The following is a 27,201-nucleotide window of genomic DNA, read 5'->3' as shown; positions in this document are numbered from 1 at the left end:
ACAAGTTTTCCAGCCTATACCATCCAGGGCTTTAGTAAAGCGTCATACAGCTATTGTGAATATCATGTCAGTTTAGGTTTGGAGTGATTACACCAAGAAATAACAGGGCATAGATGTTTCAGGAACAGTAGAATAGAAGTCTGCTGTAGAAAACTACCTTTGTGTTACTGCTCCATGATTGTGTCAGTTGAGGAGCTTTTTAATTTGACTGTGTGGTTTTATTTTAAGGTTCCACGTGTTCCAGTGCATACACTTGCTATGGTTGTACCTCCCCAGGAACCTGACAGAACCCCTCAAGAGAACTCTCCACCTCTTGTGGGAGTGGTGAAAGGTTAGTATGCAGCCCTTCAGAAAATACATGCAGTTTGGAAAGTGTTAAGCTAGGGGATGTTATCTGAGTGCTTATGCGTATCATAGTCTGCTCCAGCAATTCCTGAACACCTGTAATGATACCTGAGTCTGTATGATTGCATATAAAAGTATTTTATGTAGTGTGTAGTTGTTGCTAATTTTCTTGTTACACTATCATATGATAGCACTGGCTACTGGGCATGCTTATTCTCATTTTTTTGGAAGATGATTTCTGTAGTCCAGACTGGTAAACTCTAGGTATGCTTTGAATGTTGATCATTTAGAATAGTTACTATTATCCATGAACTTGATATATTAACTTATTCCTGTTTTTAAAATAGTAGTGCAAACATGTTGGCACTGTAAAATGCCAATGCAGATCTACTTCCCAGAGGACGAGTTTTCTTATTATTATAATAGTACTCTTCTAAGTAATTAGGGCTGTTGCTTTGAATGTGCTTTAACTTACTGGTTAAAACTTATTTGCAGTCATTAAATGGCAAAGCTGTGCCATCCAGTTACGGATTGTGTTATAAATCTTTGCTTCTAAGCAAGCTCAGAAAGTGAAGCACATTGTTAAGTGGAAAGTTACAACTTCGAGTGATTTAGTTTCTGAATTCTGGTTTGGAGTTTGAGGAAATTAAATGCTACAGCAGTCAAAGCTCTTAGATAGCTTTATTTAATTTGTTTATTCTGAAAGTGTTCAAGGATTTCCTAAAACAAGCAAATAACAATGCCAGGGGCACAAGTGACTAGTGGGGGGGAAAAAAGAAAGTGTACCTAATGTTTCAGTGTATAACCTTGATTTTCTCTATGCATTTATGCTGTGTGTGTAAATACAGTCACTGTGTAGGATGTGCAATACTGCTATTTTGGCCCAAAAGAATGTAAGAATGTGCCAGTTCTGTTTTAAATAATGCAGCAAAAACTACGTGCTTACATGTGCCCTTAAAATTAATTAATTTTTAGTACTACTAAGAAGGCTAGTGTTCTGGGAATGCAGCTTATGATGCATCAGAGTTAAAGAGAGAGCAGTTGATTGTGTCAGAAGACTGAAGTTATAAATTTCAAGTCTGTTATTTAATCAGATTGAGATGCAGACAGTTCATGTAGCTTAAGAAGTAGAACTCATTTAAAAAAGAATAAACTTACAAGAGATGTCAATTCATATTTTAGGCATGTTTTTAGCAGTACTATCTTGCTGGAACTGTTACCAAGAGATCTAATAGTTGTCAGTATTTCAGTATGTGCTTTGTGTGTCAGCCAAACTAGTCTGATGAGTTACAAGAGATACAGAGATTTGAAATGTGCCATTGGTCTAATTAAGAGCTCTGTGTCTGAAGTTATTGTGCCCCTAAAATCTTTAGGGAAAAGTCAGTATTTCTGCGTTAAATGCTGTGTGGTCATTTTCCCTTTGTTATTCTAACTGTAATTGAGAACTTGGTATTTTTGCTCTTGTCTTCGGACACACTCATGGTTTTATTAGACTTCACTGTTAGACTTGGGAGATGAAAGATAAAAGAGGGTGTAAATAAAAGATTTTCACTACTTCCACGGGGAAAAAAAAATACAAGTTCTCATGTAACAGTTACTTATTTTGGAGAAGACAAATTCCTTGCCTGCAGAGTCTCCTAAGTTTTTTCTGTAGACTTGCCTCTGTGGAGGAAGGAGAGGAACACCTAGTTTTTTAACTTCAGTTTGGTCTTTTTTAGGTGTTTAGATTAGTTTCACAAAAAAATGTAGTAGGAACAACTCATTTCCTAAAGAGTTCTTGGGAAGTCATGTGTAAAACTAGAATACACTTTTGTATTATCATTACGGGTTAAATATGCTGTGAGGCTTTCCAAGAAGTTATGATTTAATTTTGATTGACAGTGTTATCCTTGCTCTAGTGAGAAGGCTTATGGAATAATTGCCATGGAGTGTTCTGGCAAATGATTTGATTTCAATGTTTAGCAACTGAAAATAAATGATTTCTAGAGAGGGTAATATGCAAAGGTGGTAACCTGGTATTGATGAGGAAGTCAAACAAAGCAGCAGCAGGATTTTATTTCATGGTACTGAGGAGAACTTGACTCATGTAATATGGAAAGGTTGCTGTTAGCATGCTTCTAGTATGTGGTGAGCATGTCCATGTGAGAGGGAAATTATGGTGTAGTTTTGCTTGCCTTGTGTCTATCTGTTGTTGTCCTCTCTTGAATGCAGTCTGAATTGCTCAGCAGAAAGCAGTAATTTTGATGCAGCTCCACAAGGATAGCATTCCCACTAGAAAGGAGTGCAGTATTTCTGTGATGACGGAATGGCAAATCTCTCCTGCTGCTTGCAGCTCTGACAGGCTGGGGGCGCAGTGCAGGGCAGCAGCGCAGCTCCCGGGAGCGGATCTCTGTGCCTAGCGCCAGCCGCTCTGCAGCCACCGAATGCTTCCTCCCTCCTGCTCTCCAGCTCTGGCACTGGGCAGGTTGGCCACCTGCAAGGCAAGTGGAATAGAGTGGGTGACGAAAGAACCCTTTATGAACTGTTCCACCTGGCACTGTCTGATCCTCACTGGCTTAATTCTTTTCCTGTTAGGAAAGGTTGCTCTTCACACTCAGTCCCTTACAAACATACTGTGATGCTCAGAAATGGTGTGTGTCATTTTCATGTGGCTGTGTGAGCTGCTAAGCCCACTTACTGAAAGCTGTGAATGTCTTCAGGCTGGGTTTGGAATTTTGGGTGCACCTTTGAAGTTTTCTTGTTTAGCTCAAATTGTGGGCCATTCCAGTGTACAAAATCCTTGAAAAGAATGCTATTACATTTCCCTAAGAAAATAGTCTCTGTAATATTATTGCCACGATAGTTTTGCATAGCTTGTAAATGCAAGCTCCTGTTAAAGAATGGGACCCAAAGCTCCCAGCAACTGTTAGGGTTCTGCAGTGCCCTGCCTTCGTCTTTCATAGAACGTGCTTGATAAGTGTTGTGCCTTGCACCCTCAATGTGTTTTTAGAACATCGTTGAAAAGCAATGCACTGAAATAAAGGGATGCTTAGGGACTCCATGCAGAGCAGTGCTATTGTTTTCTTCGTTAAAATATTTGAGCTGAAGCAAGACATTTTTAAATGTGTTGATTTTTTTTTTTTTTTTTTTTTTTTTTTTTTTTTTTTTTTGGAAGACAGAGCTGTCAATGGTCTTAAGTGTTGTTTTTTTTCTCCCCAGGTTTCTTGTATTTCATAGCTAATGTGAAATTCTAGTTTCAAAATAACTAATTGGCCATAAATGAGGATTCAAAAGGCATCAACATGCTGACATTCAACTTCTCCACTGTTGTTTTTAAGTAGAGAGCAATTTGCAGCATTTCTTATTTGGAGGGTTTGCTTACATATTTATCAAGAATTCACCAGAGTTTACAGGCTTGTTATTTGCAGGAAAGCTGTCTACATCTGCCCTTTGTCCCTGAGAAGGAGGTCAGAACACTCTAAAAGTTGAATAGGTTGGGAATTCTTAAGCTTTTTATTCCCTGTGTCCTCATGCTGAATCTTACTAACAATCTAATATCTTGGAGAAGAAAATTAAATAAAATCGTCTTACTTCTGAAATCATTGAATGTTTTTACTCAAATATATGACTTCTCTGCTTAATTCTGAGTTATATACTGAACTCATGCATTGTGTGAGTTATTGAAAGATCCTAAAGAACAGTGTGCCCATAGAGGTGGATTATTCTGTATAGGCAGAATGCCTTCCTGAAAGTAAAAGAAGGAGGAAATACTGCTTGCTAACTTCACGACTGTTTTTAGTTGACTTATGTACTTGATACTCTTTCATATGACGTTAGCAGTGCAGGCAGATGGTAGAAATCAGGCAGATGTCCCCATGATCACATGTTTATTAAAAATATTTTTACAAATGTTTGTGAAATTCTGTTCCTTGGAAGCTTCAGTTGCCTGCCTACCACCTGCTAGTTTAATTACGTTGTATTAATTTTCAATTTAGATTTCATCAAGCCCATAAACAAACAAACAAAAAAAAAACAACATAAAAACAACAACAAAAAAACCCTACAAATCAAACAAACAAACCAACCATCACCACCTTTGGAAGAAGACAAGAAGACTAAGGTTGGAAGATAACCAAAACTTACAAAGCCAAAAGTTGAGTTGAAGTTGATTAGATTATGGTTTGGTTTCAACCATGTAATCATTGCACCTCATCCCCGAAAGTTTCCTATAGAAACAGCTGCAGGAATGACAGGCAAAAATGCCACATGATTTACAAGAGGAATGTAGTGGAATAGAAACTTGCTTGAATGCTCAGCACTCCTTGAATCATCCTGTTCTTGTAGAAGAATCAAATCTTTCCTTTCTCAGTTACATAATATTTTATTTTGTGCATGTGGGTTGGCTGCTTATTTCTCTGTGGTCTTGGAACTGAGCTTTTTTTTCCTATGAATTGTATGAATTCCTGTAGTTAAATGCAGAATATTCTTGCAGATTCAATACTGAGCTCATTCTATTCCTGTTGAAACTGACTACAAGTCTAATTCTGAAATTCAGTTTAAAAACAAACAAGGCCTGAACACTCCTTTTTTTCCATGCTGAAGCGCAAGAATAACAGTCAACAATTTTTTTTTTTTTTTTTTTTTTTTTTTTTTTTTTTTTTTAGTTCTAGGTTATACTATCAGGAAGATCAATACAGATTTGTGTACTAGATATTGGCTTCAGTGAAGAAAGTGTGTTTGAATGTGCATCACAGTTGAATTTTTTTTCTTGTCACTTTTATTATGTCAGGAAAATCGTTTGGAATTTAACTGTTGTGTTTTGATCTACTTGTTTTCATTTACAACTCTTGAAATGAGGGATCTGTCAACAAACCCCAGAATTTCATGTAGTAAAAAGTAAAGCGGAGTGAAACTATTGCTGGTGGTGGCCAAGATGAAAACCACTAAGGTGAAATGCAGGAGTAATTAGCGATTGCATTGACAAAAACTTCCTGAAGAGCATAGTGGATTATAAAAACAAACTTTTGCTCTTCATGTTTTTCTGGAAACAGTTTAAAGATCAAGTACTGGTTTTCTTCAATTTTGGTTGCTTGCTTAGAAATGCTTTTTCAGTGTGTCTGTCTTTACCAGTTTATCAGCAGTGCTTTTAGTGTAGAAACTAGGCTTTGCTTGTGTGAGAGAGTTGTATGTCTGCCTTGTGTCCTGGACACGTCCTTTAACTTGCAGAAGACAGAAGTGTCTGCCTGTGCTATTACTGTAACTGACAAGGGGGGTAGCAAGTCTAGATGGCACAGCTAATAACAGACTGATTAGAGGTCAGTGGTTCTGTGTAGGTTCATTCTGGACAGATAGGACTTTTCTTGTGCTAATTACCTGTGAAAGGACAAATCAGTTACTTTCTTGGAAAAGTAAGCCATCATGTAGACTTGGTGGCAGGACTAGAAGAGTTCCTAGAGAATCTTGAGCACTAGGAAGGAGATACAATATCTGGCTTGTTCACTGGTATCAGCCCTATGGAGAGATGTTGTGTTAGTAGATTATTAGGGAGGGACTGTTTCCTTCCTCTGTTGCATGTGCCCATAACCACTTTGGATCTTCTGTCAGATGAATGATTGTCTTTCCCATAAATTTGATTGCCTGATATCTGGTGGTGGTTGTACAGCTGCATCTGGGCTTTCACTGTATTCATTTTGTACCAAAGGGGTCTTCCAGAAGAAGTCAAAATAATTGATGTGGAAACCAGATGGGCTGCTTAGTATTCCTGGGTTTAGTCTTGCATTAGGTTGGTTTTACAGATTTATATTACACTAATATACATATATATTTATATATTGTATATATTTTTATATTAGATGTTTATATATCTATTTTATATATGTAAGTTGAAGTAATTATGGCCTGGCCTGACTGGATTTTTAATTCCTACCTGTGTTTAAGTATTTCAAAAGCAAGGGTATAAAATAGTGTCTTGTTCAAAAGTATATACTAAAATGGGCACAGTGTTTTTCAGGATGCGAAGAGTACGTAGAAGAGATTTGAGTAAAACCAGGAAATCACTGCCTTTCAATACTTCTAGTATTCTCCAGTGCTTACACTTTCAAAGCTACCAATAGCATCCTCTCCAGCTCTGGCTTGAACAGGCTGTTATGATGAGAATGTCAAGTTCAGCAAATCTTTTTTCCAATTCCTCACGCTGTTCCTTTATTCCCAAGATTATAGATGGCAAGCATTTTCTGGTATAGAAATGGTGATTTGGAACCCATAAGGCAGCCCCACCGACTAATTGGAAGCTGATTAAAGTACATATCTGCACCTTTTTTGGAACTGAAGAGCCTAGATGTCCACTTGCATTGTGTCCATATCTGTGTGCAGTCTGCCCAGCACTATGCTGTAGGCTGTCCTGATTTTTTCTAAATTCTGTTCTCAAAAGCTGTCTGAACTGTCAGCTCCTGTTCCAGATCTGCGACATTGTTAGGATAGTTGGCTTCTCGTGAGACCAGCTCTGTGTCTCTTGTTCAACACAGACTGGAAACGCCCAATCTTTATGTAGTCCGGCTTTGGCTCTTCGGTTTCTCTTGATATTTTTTTTTATTTTTTATTTTTTTTAATGGTAAGATTTTCCTATGACAACAAGGCTTGTTTTTCTACTCGGGTGGGAATGAGTTGAGTGGGATAGTATTGATACTTCATAATCTGGGGGCTCTTTGAACTGCAGCTTTTCCTTCCTGTGGAGTGAAGGAGGCTGTCCAGAACTCTCAGAAGTCATGGGAATGCTTTGTGTTCTGATGAAGATGGTACATAGAGTAATCTTAGGACGACTGTAAGAAGAGCAGTGTGAAGCATTCCCTTCTCAGCTGCGTCTTAAGTCACACTTACTAAATTGTTTTTGCTAATTAAGAGAACATGTGGTAGAACAGCTTAAGTTTCAAAGCACCAACTAACTCCTTCTTTTATTATAATCTAACACAAATGTAGAAAAACATTTTACATAATTTTAGTGAGTTAGATGTTTCTGATGGTGGTCTCAAATTATATTTTATCTTTTTGAATTAAATCTCAGCTTTTAAAACAAAAAGATAACTGTGAAAAGCTACAAGTGCTACAGAGCCAAAGAGCCAAAAGCTTACAATAGTCTTCAGCTGAGTATCCACCAGTTAGTCCACCAAGTCAGTTATTGTTGAACTTTCTTTATTCTCTCCAGAGAGATTCTCTTGGAATTTAGGATTCAGAGACAAAGCAGCAGAAAAGTTTGGAATGTGTGTTTAGCTGGAAGTACTGATCTTTCAGTACATGGCAGTGATGGAGAGTAACTAGATGGGAGAAAATGTTCAGTGAGGGGATCTGTCTCAGTGTACCTAGTATTCTGGTATTAGGTTTTGGTATGCTGAGGTTAGATAGAGTGAGGTGTTGCTTTCACTTCAGAGATTCTCTTTGGTGAAAGTATTCAGCATAGAATTGGTTCAACTCTATTTTATTACTTTTTCTTTCTCTTTATAACAAAATCCTCACACTTGTTTGTTTATTCAATTAATTAGAGAAAAAAAGTGCAGTGTATGTGGCTTCTTTTTTCAGAGCAGTGTAAAATGGAAATGTAAAAAAGTATATTAAATTTTTGGTGAAAGAAGATCCAGAGAAAAATAAATTGGTGTTTCAGGGAATTTAATCCTTCCAGAGCTTGTGGAACTTAGTTCTTGGATCCAGACTTCCACTTTACTGTATAATTTTTTGGTATCTTCTTTCTTAGGTAGTTTCGTACAACCCTTCGTGCTGAGATGTGTGAGTCTGCTTTGTAAATGTTCAAGATGATTGCTTTTTAAAGCAGCATATATTATGTTTTAGGTATAGATAATGAGTGTTACTGCAGAAACTACTTGGTCAAGCTAAGTCTTTCAGATCTGTAATGAAACTATCTTTAGCTGAATGTAAATTAATTAAAATGTAAGCACTGAAGATTTGTTTGCAAGATCTGGCTGCTGCTATGTGAGATTTCCGTGACAGCAGCCTGTGCAGCATGGAGGCAGTGCCTTGTGAGCATTGATAGAAGCTGTGCTCTGGCATGGTATGTGGTTGTATTGGAGGTTTTTGAGCCCTAATAGTGAGGAGAATTGCTCCTTTCTTACTGGCTAGAGGGAGGCAGGGAAGGTGCCAATTTTCTGTTGAGCTTGGTATGCCAAAAGGTGTGCCAAAGCTTTAAAATGCATTTGCATATATTTAGTTTGCACTGGCTGTATTTTGTTTGTAATGTGAAGGTGGAGCACTACAGCATTTTGGTAAACTAGTTCAAAATACTGCTTTTACTGTAGAGCTAACTTTCTCTCAAAAGTAGAGTGCTTTTGCTTGTAACTGCTGTTGGAAGTTAGCTTCTAGAAAATAGTTTAATTTGCTCTGCGCCTCAGAACAACATTGAGAACTTAACAGATTGTTTTTAACTGCCTCGCTCTTGCTGATTTTACTTCCAAGATGGACTGTTGTGTGTCAGATATCATAAAGGTTCCTTATTCCTAAAGATTAAAGCAGCTGTGTTCAAGGGAATGTTAGAATCCATACTAAAAATTCCAGCTATTTGCTTTGCTTTGTCCTTTCTGTTTTAATGTAGAGCATAGGGTTTTACCTTACTGTGGTTTGAAGGATGTGCGGTGTTAGTTTTAAACATTTTTAATTTTTTTTTTTTTGGTGGGTGAAAGGGGGAGGTTTGGGGTATCTTCAGCATGGCATTTTTTCAAACATTTTTCATGTGCTTAGGTGCATCCAAGCAGAAGTCAAGTTCCCTGCAGGTAGCAGATAAGGACCTACTGCCACCTTTTCACCCATACCAGCCTTTGGAATGCATAGTAGAAGAGACTGAAGGCAAGCTGAATGAACTTGGACAGAGAATTAGTGCTATTGAAAAAGCACAACTTAAGTCATTGGAATTAATTCAAGGTGAACCTTTAAATAAAGATAAGATTGAAGAACTTAAAAAGAACAGAGAAGAACAAGTACAGAAGAAGAAGAAAATATTGAAGGAGCTACAGAAGGTGGAAAGGCAGTTGCAGATGAAAACACAACAGCAGTTTACCAAAGAATATTTGGAGACCAAAGGTCAGACAGACACACCACTTCCCCTACAGCAGCAATGCCCACTTACCGGGGTCTTCCCAGAAGTGGAAGCTGATAAGGGTCTGCCAGAGGATAACTTTTCAGAGTTACCTCAGGTTGACACAATCTTGTCAAAAGATGATGAGCAACAACATTCTCCACCACCTGCTGAACAAATAGAATTTGTCCCTATCCAGCCTTTGCCAGCATCGCATTGTAATTTTTCTGGTAATTTAGGTTATAATGGGACAGAGTCTCTTGAACTTCAGAAAGCAATAGGTAATCAGCAGAATGTAGGACAGCAGCAGCAAATTGCTGGGCAGGGACTGTTAGTTCAAGAACCAGACGGATTAATGGTTGCCACTCCAGCACAGACGCTTACCGACACTCTTGATGACCTAATAGCAGGTGGGTTAAGAAATATACCTATGTTTGCATTAACCTGTGTGCTTAGTTTCCCTTTTCTCCTTCCCTCCAAAAATACCTTGAGGTTTTCCAGTTTGGGAGTACTTGCTTATGCATAAAGTTCCTGATTAGTACTATTAATCCTAATAGTGACTTCCAGTTCTAACACAAGACTTTTTAACAAAACAAACAAAAAATCTCTTCTCCTGTACTGGAGACCTCTTATAGCCTCTGGCATTATCTTTTTCCATGCTACTTTAAAAAGCCTAATTGTGATTAGTAGTGCCCACTAGGAAACTTAAAAACGTGATGTTTTTTTTGTCTTCTGTAGAATTTTTCGTGCAGGCTTATAACCACAGTAGATATATTTAGTATATTAGCCCATCTCTAAAAAAAATACCTTCACTGGTATGTACAAACGTATTCCTCTTCTTTCTGCTGGAAGTGTTGCTACAATTTAAACGCAATCTGGAATCCATGCACAATCATTTAATTCTGCAGTGGCTTGTGTTTTCAGAATTCATTTTTAACTGTGGTTGTTATGCAGGAATATTTGCTTATTTCTTATAACGTAGCAAAAAAAAAAAAAAAAAAAGCGTCCTGTTATCTGGATAAAAAGGAAAAACCAAAGCATTCTTCCACTTGTATGTGATGGTATGAAGAGGAATTGAAGTTCCCACACATTAGGTTGTGAGATTCATTGTGAAATAGAGATACCATTTTTGTTGACTTCATTTCATGTATTTGAATAGGATTTGTGTTTACTGCTGGAGGTGTGCAGGGCATAGCCGGTGTTGTTTAGTCTGTAGTGGGTTGTTTCTTTGTTTTTATTCTTAATTACTTTTTTTTTTTTTTTTTTTTTTTTTTTTTTTTTTTTTTTTTTACTTTTCACCTTGTGTCTGTCCCTCAGCCCTTATTTTCCTGTCTTGTTTTCCCCTCTTCATAGTTACTGCCCTGTCTCCTGAAGTTTGTTTCAAGGTTTTAGAAATGTGTGGTAAGATTTTTCTGGTAACAAGTCCTGTGAGCTTTTAGAATGGTGATAACCAGAATTGAGATCAGGCGAGTTGAGGCTCATTTTGCAGCCTTCCTTGGAAACTCAGTCGATCCAACGGTTGTGATGTAGTTCCCTTCATCTATGTGGTTTTAGTTCAAATACATCTTTTTGTTTTTAGAGTATCTGGTATAGTTCCTTGCTGTTCTAGGATTTTCCTGGGAGTAGTGAGGCTGCTTAAAAAAAAAAAAAAAAAAGGCAATTGGATCATTCTGAAATAATATTTCTCAGGATTTGGAACTGCAGTGTGGAAGGAAGATTTCAAACAAATAATCAGCAACGACTCAATCTATGAAGTAGTTACTGTTTCGAAGAGTTGAAGGTATCTAGCAGAAGACCATGCAGTATATACCTATTAGAGTTTAGCAGCTGTGTGTTATGTACTAAATAGCCAGTGTACCCAAAATGAAAAATTGCTGTAATCAACTCTTCCAATTTTGTTTTAGGCTGGTAATGGACTTGTCGAGGATTTTGCCAGTCTACTCTTTGAAAAAATTCACGTTGTCTTTTCATTCACCAATAACATATGAAAAGAGATAAACTTCAACTGTATGCTATTTGTAGAGGGGGGGAAATCTCAGGCAGAAAGAAATGTTTTCTATTCAAACATTTTTTCATTAAGAAAAAACATCTTGACTTGTAAGACCTTTCAGAGGAAACATGCTGCTTCCTTTTGGGTTTCTGATTTGCTTGCTGTTTTTGCAGGATAAACCTAATCTTGTTTCCGAACTAGGTGCAAATAGCACACACTCCTAAAATTATTCAAAATTTTTATTTTTTCACTTTATTTTTTATAGAAATGCAATTCAAGGAAACATTAGCTATCCCAATTCCAGATCCATTTGCAAAAATTACTGCTATTGCTTTACTTTGTTCCAAAATTCAGAAATTTGTTTCATTAAAAAAAAGCAAAAACAAAAACAAACAAAAAAACAAGAACAAAAAAACAAAAAACCAAAGAAACAAAAAATCCTGCAAAAACATTGAGAGAGATTTTTAGATAATTCTGTTCAATTTAAATCCTGGGTGTAGGTTAAATCATCATCTCCCTAAACTTAAATTTATGCCTATTTAAAAACAAACTGTAAATCTAACAAATCTTCTAAGTTCTTTGTTTGAAAGAGACCTGATCTTTTCCCACAAATTTATCTTAGTGATTAACTTGGTAAGGAAATAATGAGCAGTAAAAAACAGAAAGCCTGACTTTTTTAAAACCAAAGTATAGACACTGGTTAAAATTATTGTGAAAGGGGCTCAGTGTTTGGTGCACGGGAAGACTCCTCTTTTCTCTCTGACTCAGAATTTGGTTTGCCTGTGAAATATCTCCCTTGGTTGCAGTATTGCTGGTGGGTCTACTGGGGCTGTGCAGCCTGGAGAAGAGAACGCTATGAGGTGACCCTGTGAATTCATTATCTAAAAGGGAGGTGCAGGAAGGATGGGGACAGAGACTTTAGCAGGGTCTGTGGTGATAAAACAAGGGGAAATGGCTTCAAGCTCAGAGAGGGGAGATTAGGTTAGATATAAGGAAAAAGTCTTTTACAGTGATGGTGGTGAGGCACTGGCACAGGTTGCCCCATGATGTATGTCACGGATACCCCGTCCATGGCTGGTTCAGGCCCTGGGCAACCTGATGAAGCTGTGGATATCCCTGTGCATTGCAGGGGAGTTGGACTATTCAGCCTTCAGAGGTTCCTTCCAACTCTAAGGATTCTATGATCTACATTAATGGTGGTGAGTGACCCTTGATTTAGAAGAGATAATAATTTTATTCCTATTGAGTATCCGCTTTGTATTAAGTCAGCTTTAGAGGAACAGAGATGTTATATCAGCTTTTACCCAATGCACTGAAGTAACTGTGATTGTTACTCTTACCAGTGGCAATGGAAAAAAAGCAGTTTTTTCCAAGCCTCAGATCAGACTGGTTCTAGGGGATGCCTTACATTTCTCCTAAATCTTTATTTTGCCACATAGCTTTCTTGTGACGGCATACACAAACGGAGTATCTTGTCTCCTGCATCATGTCAGCTAATTGAAAAACTGGTAGGAGATGAGGTGGTACAAAGTGTTGAAAATCTCAGTGGCAGTCAGAATCACTGGTAGGTAACCTGAGTCCCTTCTTTCACAAAGCTGCTCAGCCTGCGCCTGAGCTGTGCGGCAGTAACTGAATTACCTTAAAATGAAGCAACTCTTTTTTGCTATAATGGAATTTATTTAGATGTCATAAAGGAAAACTTTACAATGAATGCCTAATTTGGTCTTTGAAGGTGTGACATGCAGTCAAAATTTAAATCTGATTTACAAAAAAAAATAAATTGACACGGTACAGTTTAGGGTGGGAAAGCAATAAACTTGGATCACATCTTCCAGTATAAGAGCACAATTTTCACTTCAATTTTCATTATTCAGTACAAGTTTGCGTTCTTGTGCATCTCACCTTGCATTATTGCAGCTTCATTGCTGTTCATATTGCACGTTTACCTCAGTAAATTTTAGATTGCTGTATATGTATTGGTACTTTCCTTTTTTTTTTCTTTTTTTTTTTTTTTTTAAGGACATTCAAGGTGAGGTACTTTCTTTCATGTTGCTAGGTTTTGTGTTTAGTTAAAATGTTTTTATCCTGTTTTGCTCTGCTGATTTTTGCCAGGGGTTAGCATTTTTGTGTGCTTCTGGCTGCTTCTCCTCAGGGTGTTGGGGTTCAGAAATTCCAGATGTTATAAGACGCTTAAATTGTATCTGGATCTGAAATTCTGGTTGTGGTTGGTTATATAGAACTGGAATATTTTAAGGGAGCTGTTTTAAAGGTGTGATCTGTGTGTTACTTTTTTAAGGATTGGTGTCTGGAGTATAACTAGTTACTAGGGTTAGCTGGAGTAAAAGAGACTCTTAGAATATGACATGGTTACCCCTATGCAAAAGCCTGTGTACAGTAACATGTTATTTAAAAGCTCCTAGGGAAGACGGAAAGCAGAAAGACTGTTCTCTCATGAAAACACATTGTTTTCTTTGTCCTGAAAACCAGTGTCTGAGGAAAGCAGGACTGAAATACAAATCCAGTGTTCACGAACATGCATAATAGTTCTACAAATTCTGGGTACACTGCAGCTCTGGTTGCATCCAGAAGCTGTTTGCTTAAGGTTCTGTCAATGTCTAAGGAGTTTTACTGAGATAGAATACTAAGTTCTGTTTGTTTTACTTCTGCTTCTTCTGATAATTTTTTCATAACTTTGGGAAATAACCATCTGTGTCTTTGGAGATTTCTTAGGCTTCACCATGATGCAAAGAAAGTCTCTTTGGAAAACTGCAAACCCATCTTAAAATATGAGGAGATTGGATTTTGCCATTTGTCACTTAAAGTTTAGACCTGGTATAACATAAACTTTTTAAAAGTGTCTACAGAAAAATCCACGACATACATCACAAAATGTTTTATCAAGATGTGAGTTACACATTGCGAAAAGTGATTTTAACTTATTTTTTTAATCAGTGCCTCTTATCTTGTTAATTGGCATCTTTTCTTGTGGAAAGAAGAAATATCTGTTCTGTTGGAAATAAACAGCATTTTGAAAAGCTTTTGTCTTAAAGATGAAAGCAGCACATTTTTTCTGGTCCACTAAAAACCCTGCAGTGTCACTTGGAGTCACTGAAAGTGATCTTGTTGTTGGTCACTTGTTTTGTATTCTCCCAATGGTCTTTCCATAAGCACTGCCATCCATTCGTACCTCGAGCTCCTGTGCTGTGCACTGTGTGGCTGTCGGGACAGTGATGCTGGTTTCTGAGACCAGAGTAACTGCTGTTACCTGGGCCAGGCATGGTGTTGCTGCTACTCGGGAAGACCATGCTTTAGCTATTGGTTGTAAATAGAACTTGCTAAAAGTTAGCCATTGGCATGTTCTCTGCAGTTTCCCTCTTGCCTTTCAGGCAGACCCTGCCTGGCTGATTATGTGAAGCCTGATGGGCCTGGTGCCAGCCAGGGCAAGGGACAGGTATTGCTTCATCTCTGGCAAAAGACTGCGTTCACAAATAGAATGACATCCTCTGCTGGGATGAATGGGTTTTGGAAGGCTGGTAACTGCAGTGTGGTGATTGAAGGGGGTGTTCTTGAGGGACAGGCTCTGGAATGGGCATCTTCCCAGACTCAGTTAACTCTCATTTCACACAGAGGTTTGCAAAGATAACTTGCAATGAAGTTTCCAGCATAATACTTCCAGTTTAAAATCTGTATATCCTGTAATCCTGCTTGTTCATTGAACTAAATCATCTGCATGAAACGGGAGGCAGAAGTGCTCAGCTGTGTCTGACTGCAGAACACAGACCCCACTGACGCTTCCATTAAGATATCCTCAAGCTTGTCGGACATTCTAAGGAAGTGCAAATTAACCTAGGGAAAAAGAAATCCTGCAATTTTGGGTTAACTGCTGGCTGCTGTAGGACTCTTCTGAGATTGTATTTTTTAAAAAGGTGATATATAGAGACAGTTTGTGTTTCTCTTGCCTTTGGTCTGTTCTCTCACATTTGCTCTTACTGTTGCTATGTAAAGTGAAGTTAAAGCACACACCTATATCAAGCACGTGGTGAGAATTGAAAGTATGCAAGAAATACTTTGACACTTTCAGTTATGGCCATGAAAAGTAGAGAACTCTTTGAATCTGTCAGCAGCAGTGAATGGATTCCATTAAGGAATCTTCAGGCAGCACCAGCATGGTCTCTGCACACACCTGCTCTGTATTATTAGCCATGCACGTCCAAAGCTACAGGACTTGAAAGCATTGATTTAATGTCTTTCTTGACTTAAAGTGAAATTAGTCGTTTATGGGTGATACGGTGTTTTGTATTTTGGAAGGAATAGTCTTCAGAAATCTGAGTAATATCTGAATGCACATCAGTGTGTTGAGGGGGGAGGGGAAAAATAATGATATTACATGAATTTTTTTCCTCATCTGCTGCTTTAAGTGGTAATCCATACTAAGCAGATGAAGTGTGGAAACTTTGAAACCTAAAACACAAACCTGATTTCTTCATGAAGGCTGTAGGGTGAAGCAAGTCACTTTGGCATTCAGATAAGAATACTCTGTTGTTGAAATGTGCTGGCCCAATGCTAATGCTTGTTTACAACTGTAGACCAAGGAGAGCACTTTAGTGACTTCTAAAAAATACAGTGGGAAACTGTCACCTCAAAGTCTGTATGTCCCAGCCCCTGTTCATTCATTCACCCATCCATGTGCTATTGCTCTCTCCCCAGCTAAACTGACTCACCTAAAACTTGCTCCTATCTGTATTTCCTTTGTCACATACAGTCAAATATGAGTAGGCTTCATTAGTGGTGTTAGTCATGTTGAAGATTTCTCCGAGATCTTTCCATCTGCAATGTATGTATGAATAATTGCCAGTGTGTGTGTTGTTAATAGCATTGTGAAGGCTGAACTATTTAATCACAGCCACGCTGAAAGGTTTGTAGCCAATACATAGATTTGAGTTAACCCTTCATCTCCCCTTGCCACTTGAAGTATTTGGACGAAAGCAAAAGACTGTGCTAATTATTTCTTACCTGAAGTTAATGTTCTCCATTGGTTGTTTGCTTCAGGAATACTGCAATGCATTACATGCTTAGGAATAATTAAAACTAACAAAATATTCAATCTAAAGAGACTGTACAGGGTAGGAACTGGCATTCCAGCAGTAAAAGTTACTTGTTAAATACAGCTGTTTTGCAGGACTTTTTGTAAAGTGCATCAGTAGTTGTTGTGTTAGACTTCCTGGCAAGTGACCCCCAACTCAGATGAGAGCCTTTGGTTTGAGTTCTCCTTTCGCTGGTTTAACAAGGGCAGACTAAGGCCTTATCCCCGTGCATACGTATTGCAGGGGTCATCTCTGCTTGATCTGTTAAGGCTTTTCAGCTCTTACCTTTAAAATGAATAATGTAAAAACTGTTTCTCAACTTCTTAATTATTTTTTAAATTTAAGTATTAAGTTGCACTACCAAAATACGCTTGTCCCTGAGCTGAGATGTACCTTCAGAATGAAATCTTTCAAAGGCTGTGACCAATCAGAAATAAATCCTGGGGAGCACATGGTTTTCAGCTTTCTTTTCCTTCCCCCCTTCCCTCCCCTCCATCTCTCTCTTCTGCCTTTCTTTAGTTGTTGTAACTCACAGGTGTAAGTGGCTGTCAACTCTTCTTGCTTTAAAAACTTTTTCTGAAAACCTTCAAGGGAAAAACTTCTAAATTCCAGATTGATACTTCATTTTTGAATGTTAGGTTTGTATTTTATTGATAAATTATCCATCTGCTTAGATTTAGTGTATGATTCATCTTTAGTGGTGAAGATAGAATTTTAAAAGGATAACTAAATTTCATAATTTATAATGTTTCTAATGTGACTAATAAAATTATTTGTCTAAGTTAACACAGTTTGGAGATAATACTTATATTATTTTACTGCTGAAAAACTTCTTTAAGCAAGATACCGACATGTTTGTTGTTAGGAACACTTAATTTGTTTTCCTCCACTTCTGTTTTGGCTTCAGAGTGTTGCAGTTTTACAGGACTAAATCTTTCTCATATAAAATGTAGAACTTCTAAGAGTGGGCTAATAATCCATTGTTGCTTTTCAGCTGTGAATAGCAGAGTGCCCAGCAGCTCCACCAGCTCCTTGCACACTACAGAATCCCCTACGCCTGAGCCCTGCTCACAGGCATCGAGCAATGTGGTGTCACAGTCAGTGCTCCCTATGTATCCTTCAGTTGACATCGATGCACATGTGAGTAATTTCAGTTAGTTTTGACTAGATTTTCTTTCTGATAAGTTCTGAAAGGAAAAATAATAATCTAGTAGCATTAAAAATACTAAAGCTCTCTTAAAGTATCTTTAACTTTTGAATATTTTCTTCTTTTTCCACCATGCAGACTGAAAGCAATCATGACACCGCTCTGACCCTTGCATGTGCAGGAGGTCACGAAGAACTTGTTTCTGTACTAATTGCACGTGGTGCCAATATTGAACACAGAGATAAGAAGGGTAAGCTGAAATAGTAAAAGTTTGCTTTAGAACTACAACTACACGATGTTTCAAATAGAGATTTGGGAGCTTTTGCTTCTGAAAGTGTACAAAGCTTGCAAAGATGTAGAGTTCTAGTACGTATGTGGAAATGTATACGCCACATAGTGATACTGTACAGCTTTCGATCCATATTTTGAAATGAAGTTATCTATCTGAACGGCATATAAGGCAAATTTTTGAAATACAAAGCACTTCTATTGTTACAGTTAACCCAGCACAAAATACTTAGCATCCTGGGTAGAGTTGCTAATCTGCTCAGGGATGTGATTTAGTGGTGGGCTGTTAGAATGATGTGGTCAGGTTGTGATTGGGCTTGATGATCCTGAAGGTCTTTTCCAACCTCTGCAATTCTGTGATTCTATGATTCTACGATTGGAGTAAATATCAAATCTCAGCTGACAGGCTAACGTGGAGTAGGAGTCAGGCTGTGTATCGTGTCATTCCCATTAGTCAAATTCTGCAAAATCGTATCCGTTGGCGCTGAGAGAACAGAATCATCATGCTTCTCTCCCCAGAGGTCACGCTAGCCACTGGCAGTAAGCAATGTGCGCAGGAATGCATATTATCTTCTTGGAACTTCAGTAGGAATTAAATAGAAAGCAGTGACTTGTCTGAAGACTTGAATTGGTCAGAATTTAATCCATATTGGTCAGTGCAGTACTGTTCAGGTTGTTGTTTTTTTTTTTTTTTGTCGATGAACCTTTAAATGTAGCTGGCAAGAGTCATGCCTTACATGTCTCCAAGTGTCAGGGTCAGCAGGGGGCTAGGAGAGTGCCTGATAGTGTTTGGGCATTACTCAGAAAATACTCAATCCAGGAAAGACATAGCTGAGCAATAAAAATCGCTGTAAATTACATATTTCTGCTTAAAATTTTGAGGTATCCAGTTTATTTTTAACATGATCGTTTTTTACTAGGTTTTACGCCTTTGATTCTTGCTGCAACTGCTGGACATGTTGGTGTAGTGGAAATTCTTTTAGACAAAGGTGGGGATATAGAAGCACAATCTGAGCGCACAAAGGATACTCCGCTTTCACTGGCATGCTCTGGTGGACGCCAAGAGGTACAGACATATTTGTCCTTGAGGGATTTGATTTTTTTGCTCGTTTTTTTTATGTACAAGTTAGTTTTTTATTTTGATGGCATAGTAAATCTTTTTTTTTCTAAAAGCTTTTTTTTAAATTGAATAAGTGTAGATAGTTTTAGTCTCCTCCCAAGAGGAGAGGGCATTTATTTTCTACATTGGCCCTTTCAGGTTGTTGATTTGCTGTTGGCCAGGGGAGCAAACAAAGAGCATAGGAATGTGTCTGACTATACACCATTAAGCCTCGCTGCCTCTGGTGGATATGTCAATATCATCAAGATTCTTCTCAATGCTGGGGCAGAAATTAATTCAAGGTAACATACCTCATATGAACCGCGTGTGGGACAGATGCTCTGTTGTTGTCTTTTCTGAGTCATATATTGGAATCTGTAGTTCTTTCAGAGCTCCTTTCAGCCTTTCTACAGTATCGATGTTATTATTTATGTTAACGTTACCTTGATTAATGCTTTTAATTTACCTTTAACTACCACAGACAAACTTCATCTCCCTTATATCTAAGTTCTAAGCGATGCTGTAGTCTGCAAACCTGTTCCTTCTCTCTCCGTTTTTTACCCTTCTGTGATCTGGAAGTCAAATGCAGTTTTCAGTAGAACCAAGCAAATATATTTTAGCTACTTCTCTCAAACCTTCTCTTTATTAGTTGTAGGAAAAGTAATGTTCTTTCAGTCACTAGAAAAACTTTAACTGTATCTGCATATTAGAAGCATGTGTTCCTGAATCAGATGCAGCCTTGATTATATGTAGTTCCATACTTGCGTGTTCTACAGCCATTTGAGCATCTAAAAACTGAAACACATTTTACTTGTTCATAGATTTTAGTTATCTGTTGCATGTGGTTACTCTGCTGGTTTCTGATAAGCAATTCAAAATTGCTGGTACTGCAGGAGAGTGGATGTGTTTGTATATATTAATGTTCATTTTTGGCTTCCCATGAAACATTTTCCTCTTAGATACACCTGCATTTCTCAGAGCATTCACCAGTTCTGGGAACTGCAGTTTGTTTCTTTCTCACTAGGACTGGGAGTAAGCTAGGTATTTCTCCTCTGATGTTGGCTGCTATGAATGGCCACGTACCTGCCGTGAAGCTGTTGCTCGATATGGGTTCTGATATTAACGCCCAGATTGAGACCAATCGGAACACAGCCCTCACCTTGGCCTGCTTCCAAGGCCGAGCAGAGGTGGTCAGTCTGCTGTTGGACAGGAAGGCCAATGTTGAGCACAGGGCAAAAGTGAGTATTTGAACTGCTTTTCCATATAATTTACTTTAACAAGCACGTTTCTCTCAGTAGTTATTTCTTCAAATTATCCTATTCCTACTCTATATCCTACTCTTCTAGCATTCATCCTTCTCTTTTTCAGTGGTTCAAAGGCAAATCAGTAGTGAAGGGAGGTGGATGTTTAACAGTATGCTTTTCTTTTCTTGAAAGGTATTCAAACACACTGTGTGCTGATGAAAAATTAAATTGTAGAATCTGTATTGCCCCTCTTGATATGCAAATCTTAATGCAGAAGAGAAGAATCTGAGGATTTATTGAATGTTCTTTTTTTTTGTTTGCTTTCTTTTAAGAATACTGCAAGCATTGAGGAAGATGCATTGTTTGCACTAGGGGAAAGCTGATTGTTTCCTCCAATTTAATAATGAAACAGATTGCCTCTGTAGTACTGGGGAACTTTTCAGGTTTAAGATCAGTACTGATATTTGTCAACAGAACAGATCGACTTCACTAGCATATAAAAACGTCTAGACTGGAAGAGATTTGTGCTGCTATAGCGATCCTCATTTGTCACAGATTTCTTTGTCCACATGAACAGAAGTAGTGCAATCAAACCTTATAAAGCTTTTATGTTAGTCTAGAACCAATGGCTTCAGTATTATGACTTTCTGCACCTCGGAAACACTCCATAGGTTGCATGTGTTGTCACTCTGGGGCAGCTTTGTTTCTCCTGCAATAAAACAAGCTTAAATCTTGTGTGGACTGCCAGACCCATTTCCCTAGCATAGAAGAATGTTTGGTAACTCCTAAGGCTGCTGAAATAATTGCTGTGTCTGCCTGCTTCTGGAATGAAGGAAAAAGGCATATGGATAAAAGCCAGCCCTCTTGGCTTTGGTTGGGCATGTTGGGAGCCTAGTGTTAGTTTATTTAATGATCTGGCCAGGCAACTGAGTTGACTCAACATCAGCCTCAGTACTGAGGAAGGATAGATATAAAGCGTGTAAAACCAGACTGGGGACATTTTCATAGAAACAGTTGTCTTCATTTGGATCTGTTCTAGCCTTTCCTTTAGAGATTCTTTTGAAAACTTTTGTTTTTGCTGTTGCTGTTGAGATGGGTATGCAGTGGTAGTCAGTAGTTTGTCAAAGTTTGTATAAATGCAGTGCCAAGAGTTTTTTGAGACTGCTCCAGGTTAGGCTCCGTAACATAGATATAAGCAGCTAAGTAAATACAAATCTGATTTCTGTGTGTGGCAATTGTGTGTGTTTTATCCAAAGTATATTGTATGAATTTCACATCATGTACTTCCTTCTCTTTGCCCAGACTGGTCTCACGCCGCTGATGGAAGCTGCTTCAGGAGGATATGCAGAGGTTGGGAGGGTTCTCCTTGACAAAGGAGCAGATGTTAATGCTCCACCTGTGCCTTCCTCAAGAGATACCGCTTTAACAATTGCGGCAGATAAGGGTCACTACAAGTTCTGTGAGCTGCTGATTAATCGGTAAATTATTTTTTTCATTACCAGGCCATGTATTCTGTAGCTATGATCCTCTGTGGCAAGGGTTCTCTTGTTTTTGCTGCCTCTTGCATCTTAGAGCAAAGGGAATGGAAATCTTTGGAAGTAGCATGTTGCATCTGCTCCTAACTCTTTCAGTGTTACCATGGAGTATCCTGCTACTCCAGTATTAATTAAGCTCAGCAGACAGCTGAGATCAGAGGTAAGCAAACAGTGTCTGATTTGGCAGCTTTGTATATTAATTCAGGAATTTCCATGATCATTGTCCCTCTGTCAGTTATGAGGCAAGGCCTGGAAATAACTCTTGGCTCTTCAAGCGTAACCCTACATGCAGCTAAAATCTCAAGGGGCTGTTCTGTTGTGTGGATAGTCACAATGTTAATGATAAGGTAAGGGGACCTTAGATGGCTAGCTGTGTAACTGTGATGCAGTAGTCTGCATTCAGTGGGCCTTTCTTCCTGGGAAGGGAAAGGGAGTCTTAATCCTTGTGTTACTGTGATTTAAAGAGCAGATTCCAAGGACACAATTTCTCTAGCCACTAGGTTTCAATAATTAAAGCTGTGTATCTAATTGTATTCTGATCTTTCATTATCTTTACTCATGTCTTATTTGATTACACTTGTACTCTTTTAGAGGAGCGCATATTGATGTTCGTAACAAGAAAGGAAATACACCTCTTTGGTTGGCAGCTAATGGTGGTCACTATGATGTAGTTCAGTTGCTTGTGCAGGCAGGAGCAGATGTGGATGCAGCAGATAACCGGAAAATAACACCTCTTATGTCAGCGTTTCGCAAGGTAGGACGCCAAGTTGTTTGTGTGAGTCAGTGTTAAATGTTTTCAAAACATTTCTCATTTGGTCTTAAATCTGACTGGTTGATTTTTGGAAGAATCAGCACAACAAAATTTCTGTTTTCATAAAACATCTACTTTAAAGTAATCATAATCTGTGAATCCTAGACCCTCTAAAGAGAAGAACTAAAACATATATCACACCAAACTCATTTTGGAGAGATGAAAATTGTCTATAAAACAAGTTAACTAACTGTGTTGCAGAGAATTTATTAACTTTAATAAAATGTCAAACAAGTCTGCAGCTTTCCTGACGAATGAAAATACTGAGTATGCGTTACTGTCCTTCCACTGCTTGCTGATAACTACCTAGGCAACATTTAGCTATTGTCTGTGTGGCTGCACAGTGTACCCTATCAGGTGGTGGATCCAGCAGAAGTTTGCTAGGATAATATTCAGGTAGCTCAATTTGTCAATCAGACTTGCCTTGCATTAGCTCTGTGGAGTGACTGGCAAGAAAGCAAGCTGGGGGTGACAGATGAGGTCTAAACAGAGTGGTCTTGACTGCTAAAAATGTGGACAGACAGCTCTGCCCTTGAGCCCAGTTAGCTGCTCGCATTTAAAATGAAATATAAATGTACTGGACAACACTTTTCATTTCAAATAATAAGTTTACCAAAAATCTTTTTGTATATTTTCAGTCTTTTGCACTGAACTAAGAGATACCAAATTTGTATTTTGATGATGAATGTTATCAGTTGTATACCAGAGACCAGGATTTTCTTTGATATTCTAGGGCCATGTGAAGGTAGTTCAGTTCCTAGTGAAAGAAGTTAACCAGTTTCCATCGGACATTGAATGCATGCGATATATAGCGACTATAACTGACAAGGTGAGTGTAACTATGAGGGAAAAGTCCCTGTATTTATTTTCAACAAAAATATGTACGGGAAATTCTCAATTATTCAGAAAGTGTATGTGTATGTTTGATTGCTTTTTTCACATCTTTTTAATATGAAACATAAAATTAGTGTTTAGAGTCTGAACTATTTTGTATGTTAATCAATGCATGTTTTGTAGAGCGAGCATCTCTCCCTTAGTTCTAGTTTATTACAGATGTAATAAGAGAAGTTTTTGCATTCCAGGACCTGTTGAAAAAGTGTCACCAGTGTGTGGAAACAATTGTGAAAGCTAAAGACCAGCAAGCTGCAGAGGCAAATAAGAATGCAACTATATTGCTGAAGGAGCTAGACCTGGAAAAAGTGAGTGGAGAATTGTGGTCATCTAGCTTAATGCTTAAAACTGTGATTTAGGGGCAGTAATTCTTCATGCTGTGACCGTATCTACTTTCTGTAAGTGTATATACTGTGGGTATAGAGCTGTTATTTAGCTAGACACTCCAAGGTCCTTTTTATCCACACTAGTTGCTTTCTTGCATTACTTCAGCACAGATAAAGAGTGCGAGTAAGGGAGATTTTCAGTCTCAGTGGTATCCTGCATAGTATATTGTACTTAGTGTGAAATGTAGTCCATAAGTGTTTTATAGGCCAGTGCTCAGTTTCACAAACTACACAAAGAGGAAGCTGCCACATGAGCTAAAGTGAATTGAAAAGGTGGTGTGGGAAGTGAAGTTTTTCCTCACTCCTTAAGTGTCCCAGACTAATGCAGAGAAGTGATCTGTAATGAACATTCTAAATGGAGACTCTCAGAATTGTTGATGAATAATTCATGCAGCGTTTAATTAAAGAGGGAAGATGACAAGTTTTCATCTTCCAGGTTGTTAACTCATGAAGTTGGTTGCTATGCAAAGCTGCAGTATTGCGCTGCTGTTGTGACCAATCTCATACTAAAAAAACGTGGTTAAAATGAGAAAGTAAAACCAGTTAATTCTGTAATGTACTGTGGGATAGTTTTTTAAAGTCAAAACTGTTAATCTCATCAATACTTTTGCAACATTGTTTAATGGTTTTTGATAAAGGACTGAGATAATGAGGGATCTTACTGGCTTTTTCAGTGAAGTTGTTTTTACTATGTCTCTCACTTGGTTGTATTTATTGTTGTTCTTTGGAAATTTTGGGAACCACTCAGGCCTGTTGTTCCATAACGTCTGTTGGGTTTCTGCATAATGCTTCAGTTTGTGACTTGTTCACCATGCTTTCTTCTCTTTTATCCCCTGCCCCAATGTGTAGGAAAGATTGGAATTACAATTTAGTCTTTGTGATCGTATTTAAATATGAATCCTTTTCTCCTACATAGTCAAGAGAGGAAAGCAGAAAACAAGCCCTTGCAGCTAAGAGGGAGAAAAGAAAGGAAAAGAGAAAGAAGAAGAAAGAGGAGCAAAAAAGGAAACAAGAAGAAGATGAAGAAAATAAGCCTAAAGAAATTCTAGAACTACACGAAGATGATGATGAAGAAGAAAATGATGATGAAGGTAAAGAATGAGTGTTTAAATGTGAAAAATGCAGTTCTATAGTTGCCTTTTTAAAAGCACCTAGGTAAGGTAATCTGTTAGTAAGCTGGCTTCTTGGTACTGTGATGATGTTGTATAGTTTCTACCCTGGTTCTTACCTGGTGTTAGAGTGTGGAGGCACTGCGTTGCTGGTAAATCTTTGTTTCTTCTTCTTTGTTCCCAAAACTTTTTCCTTTTTGGTGATCTTACATCTGCATATAGTGCAGATACACTTGACAGCTCAGCAGGAGTATGATCTCGGTTGAAGTGTCCTCAGTCAGAGGCACTGATTTATATATTTTGTGATTTTTTTTTTTTTTTTTTTCTAGCGGAGCAAGAAGTTCCTATAGAGCCTCCTAGCGCAACGACTACCACTACAATTGGGATTTCTGCAACTTCAGCTACTTTCACCAATGCCTTTGGGAAGAAGAGAGCTAATGTGGTGACTACTCCCAGCACAAATAGAAAAAATAAGAAAAATAAAACAAAAGAGACTCCTCAGAATATGCAGATAATTTTGCCAGATCAGCATATATCTTTAGCACAGCAAAAAGCAGATAAGAATAAAATAAATGGAGAGCCAAGAGGTGGTGGTGCAAGTGGAAATAGCGATTCAGATAATTTGGATAGCACAGACTGCAATAGTGAAAGTAGCAGTGGAGGTAAAAGTCAGGAGCTGAACTTCACAATGGATACAAATTCCTCTGAGCGGCGCTATGCCTCATTGCTTATCCCTTCTCAGGAAGAAAAAACGAGCACTTCAGCTTCAAAAACACCAACAAGGTGAGACTTCAGTGTTATTTCCCTATTTCTTCAGTGTTTTGCCTGTGCTGATGTAAATTTTCTGTAGCTCGGGCATTACAGCAGCTGGAGAATTCTTGCGACCAGAGAGAGTAAGCTTGCTTGCTTGTTAAATTACGTTGTCTGGTTTGCTGAATGCAGCTTTGTCAAAACACTAGAGATAAATTCTTGTTATTGCTGACTAGTTTAAACTACTCTAGCAGAACAGTTAAGTCTCTGCACTGTTTTAATAACTTTGCTAAACTCTGAACTAATTGGAGTAGATTTTAGAATAAACTTGCAGGGAATTTAAAAAAGTGAAAGCCAGTCTTATTTATAATATAATCACAAGTTATCATTACCCTATGATTGTTTTCTGATTTCATCATTAACTTCTTTGAATTGCCATCTCTTTTTTATTTTTTTATTTTTTAAGGAGGGAAGAGGCTGATGACTCTGAGCATTTCACCTGCCAGGTTGATGGCCAGTTTGATTTAACCTTGTCAAGCCAGAGGTGAGAGTCAAAAGAATTCAATGAATGTACAGGGTCCATACTAATGACTTGGAAGATCATTGAGTTGCCAGTGAAGGAGCTAGTAACTAACAGAAACAACAGTTTCTGAATAGGATCATTACTGAAAACCAGTAAGCTTAAATAACCTCTTAATCTGTAGCCTTTGCTGAGAAATTTGCCTCTGCTAACTTTTACTTATATGGAAATCAGATTCATACTACTTATATTTTTATCCCGGCGTTAAGAGAGGTAGAGGCTATAGGGACTGATCTGCAGGACGCATGGTTTACCTTCAACAAGAATGCAGACCTGGCATCAAAAAGTGTAGCAAGCATGAGGCTCTTGGCTGGGAGGGGGGAAGATAAGTTGGGCTCTCAGTTTTGTGGATTTTTTTGCTGTTTTTTTTTTTTTTTTTTCTCCTCTAGAATTAAAATTGTCAGCCATTATGGTTGTGAGGAGGAGGGAAGAGTTCCCTAAAATTCTTAGGAATGTCAGAAATTGGATTGTCTGCATATCCTGTTTTATGAATATAAACTGAGTTTTGCCTTGGACCTCTCCTACAAATGCCTTGGAATCCTGTATGACCCACTAACATAGAGTTAACTAAATATACTGAATTCCTTAAACTGAAGAAAGGGGTGGTTCTTCTGTCAGATAGAAGTATACCTAAAAGCCACGACAGTAATGAGTAGGGCTGGTGTGTTTTTTAACTTCTGCAGGTGCTCTTTACTTCCGGCACTAAGCAGTCTTTCTGAAAAGTTTCTAAACTTTCTCCTCCTGAATTTTTCATTTTCAGCATAGACTTGTTGATGATAATGCTGTTATAATTGAAACATTTTCTAAATATGCCTTAGGTTTGTTTTATTTTGTTATATTTGTTATACCAAATCACTTTATAAGTCATTCATTGAAGACTAGCCTTA

General features: G+C 38.0%; 1 protein-coding gene across 14 annotated transcripts in view; it reads left to right on the top strand.

Moving 5' to 3' along the window:
• Positions 1-27,201, top strand: part of ANKHD1 (ankyrin repeat and KH domain containing 1) — a 104,561-nt gene that overhangs the window by 59,758 nt on the left and 17,602 nt on the right. For 12 of the 14 annotated variants that reach the window (XM_048960122.1, XM_048960123.1, XM_048960127.1 and 9 more), the window contains 14 exons: positions 229-331; positions 9,067-9,810; positions 17,469-17,614; positions 17,760-17,871; positions 18,830-18,975; positions 19,168-19,310; positions 20,033-20,246; positions 21,555-21,730; positions 22,379-22,541; positions 23,332-23,427; positions 23,681-23,797; positions 24,792-24,966; positions 25,314-25,767; positions 26,201-26,278. In XM_048960122.1, coding sequence (XP_048816079.1) covers positions 229-331; positions 9,067-9,810; positions 17,469-17,614; positions 17,760-17,871; positions 18,830-18,975; positions 19,168-19,310; positions 20,033-20,246; positions 21,555-21,730; positions 22,379-22,541; positions 23,332-23,427; positions 23,681-23,797; positions 24,792-24,966; positions 25,314-25,767; positions 26,201-26,278 — 2,867 coding nt within the window. The remainder of the gene's footprint in view (positions 1-228; positions 332-9,066; positions 9,811-17,468; positions 17,615-17,759; positions 17,872-18,829; positions 18,976-19,167; positions 19,311-20,032; positions 20,247-21,554; positions 21,731-22,378; positions 22,542-23,331; positions 23,428-23,680; positions 23,798-24,791; positions 24,967-25,313; positions 25,768-26,200; positions 26,279-27,201) is intronic. The other 2 variants (XM_048960130.1, XM_048960131.1) reach the window with 1 other exon arrangement.

This window comes from Lagopus muta, chromosome 14, assembly GCF_023343835.1.
Source record: "Lagopus muta isolate bLagMut1 chromosome 14, bLagMut1 primary, whole genome shotgun sequence".
Classification (NCBI taxonomy): domain Eukaryota; kingdom Metazoa; phylum Chordata; class Aves; order Galliformes; family Phasianidae; genus Lagopus; species Lagopus muta.
This window is presented reverse-complemented; position numbering and strand designations above follow the sequence as displayed.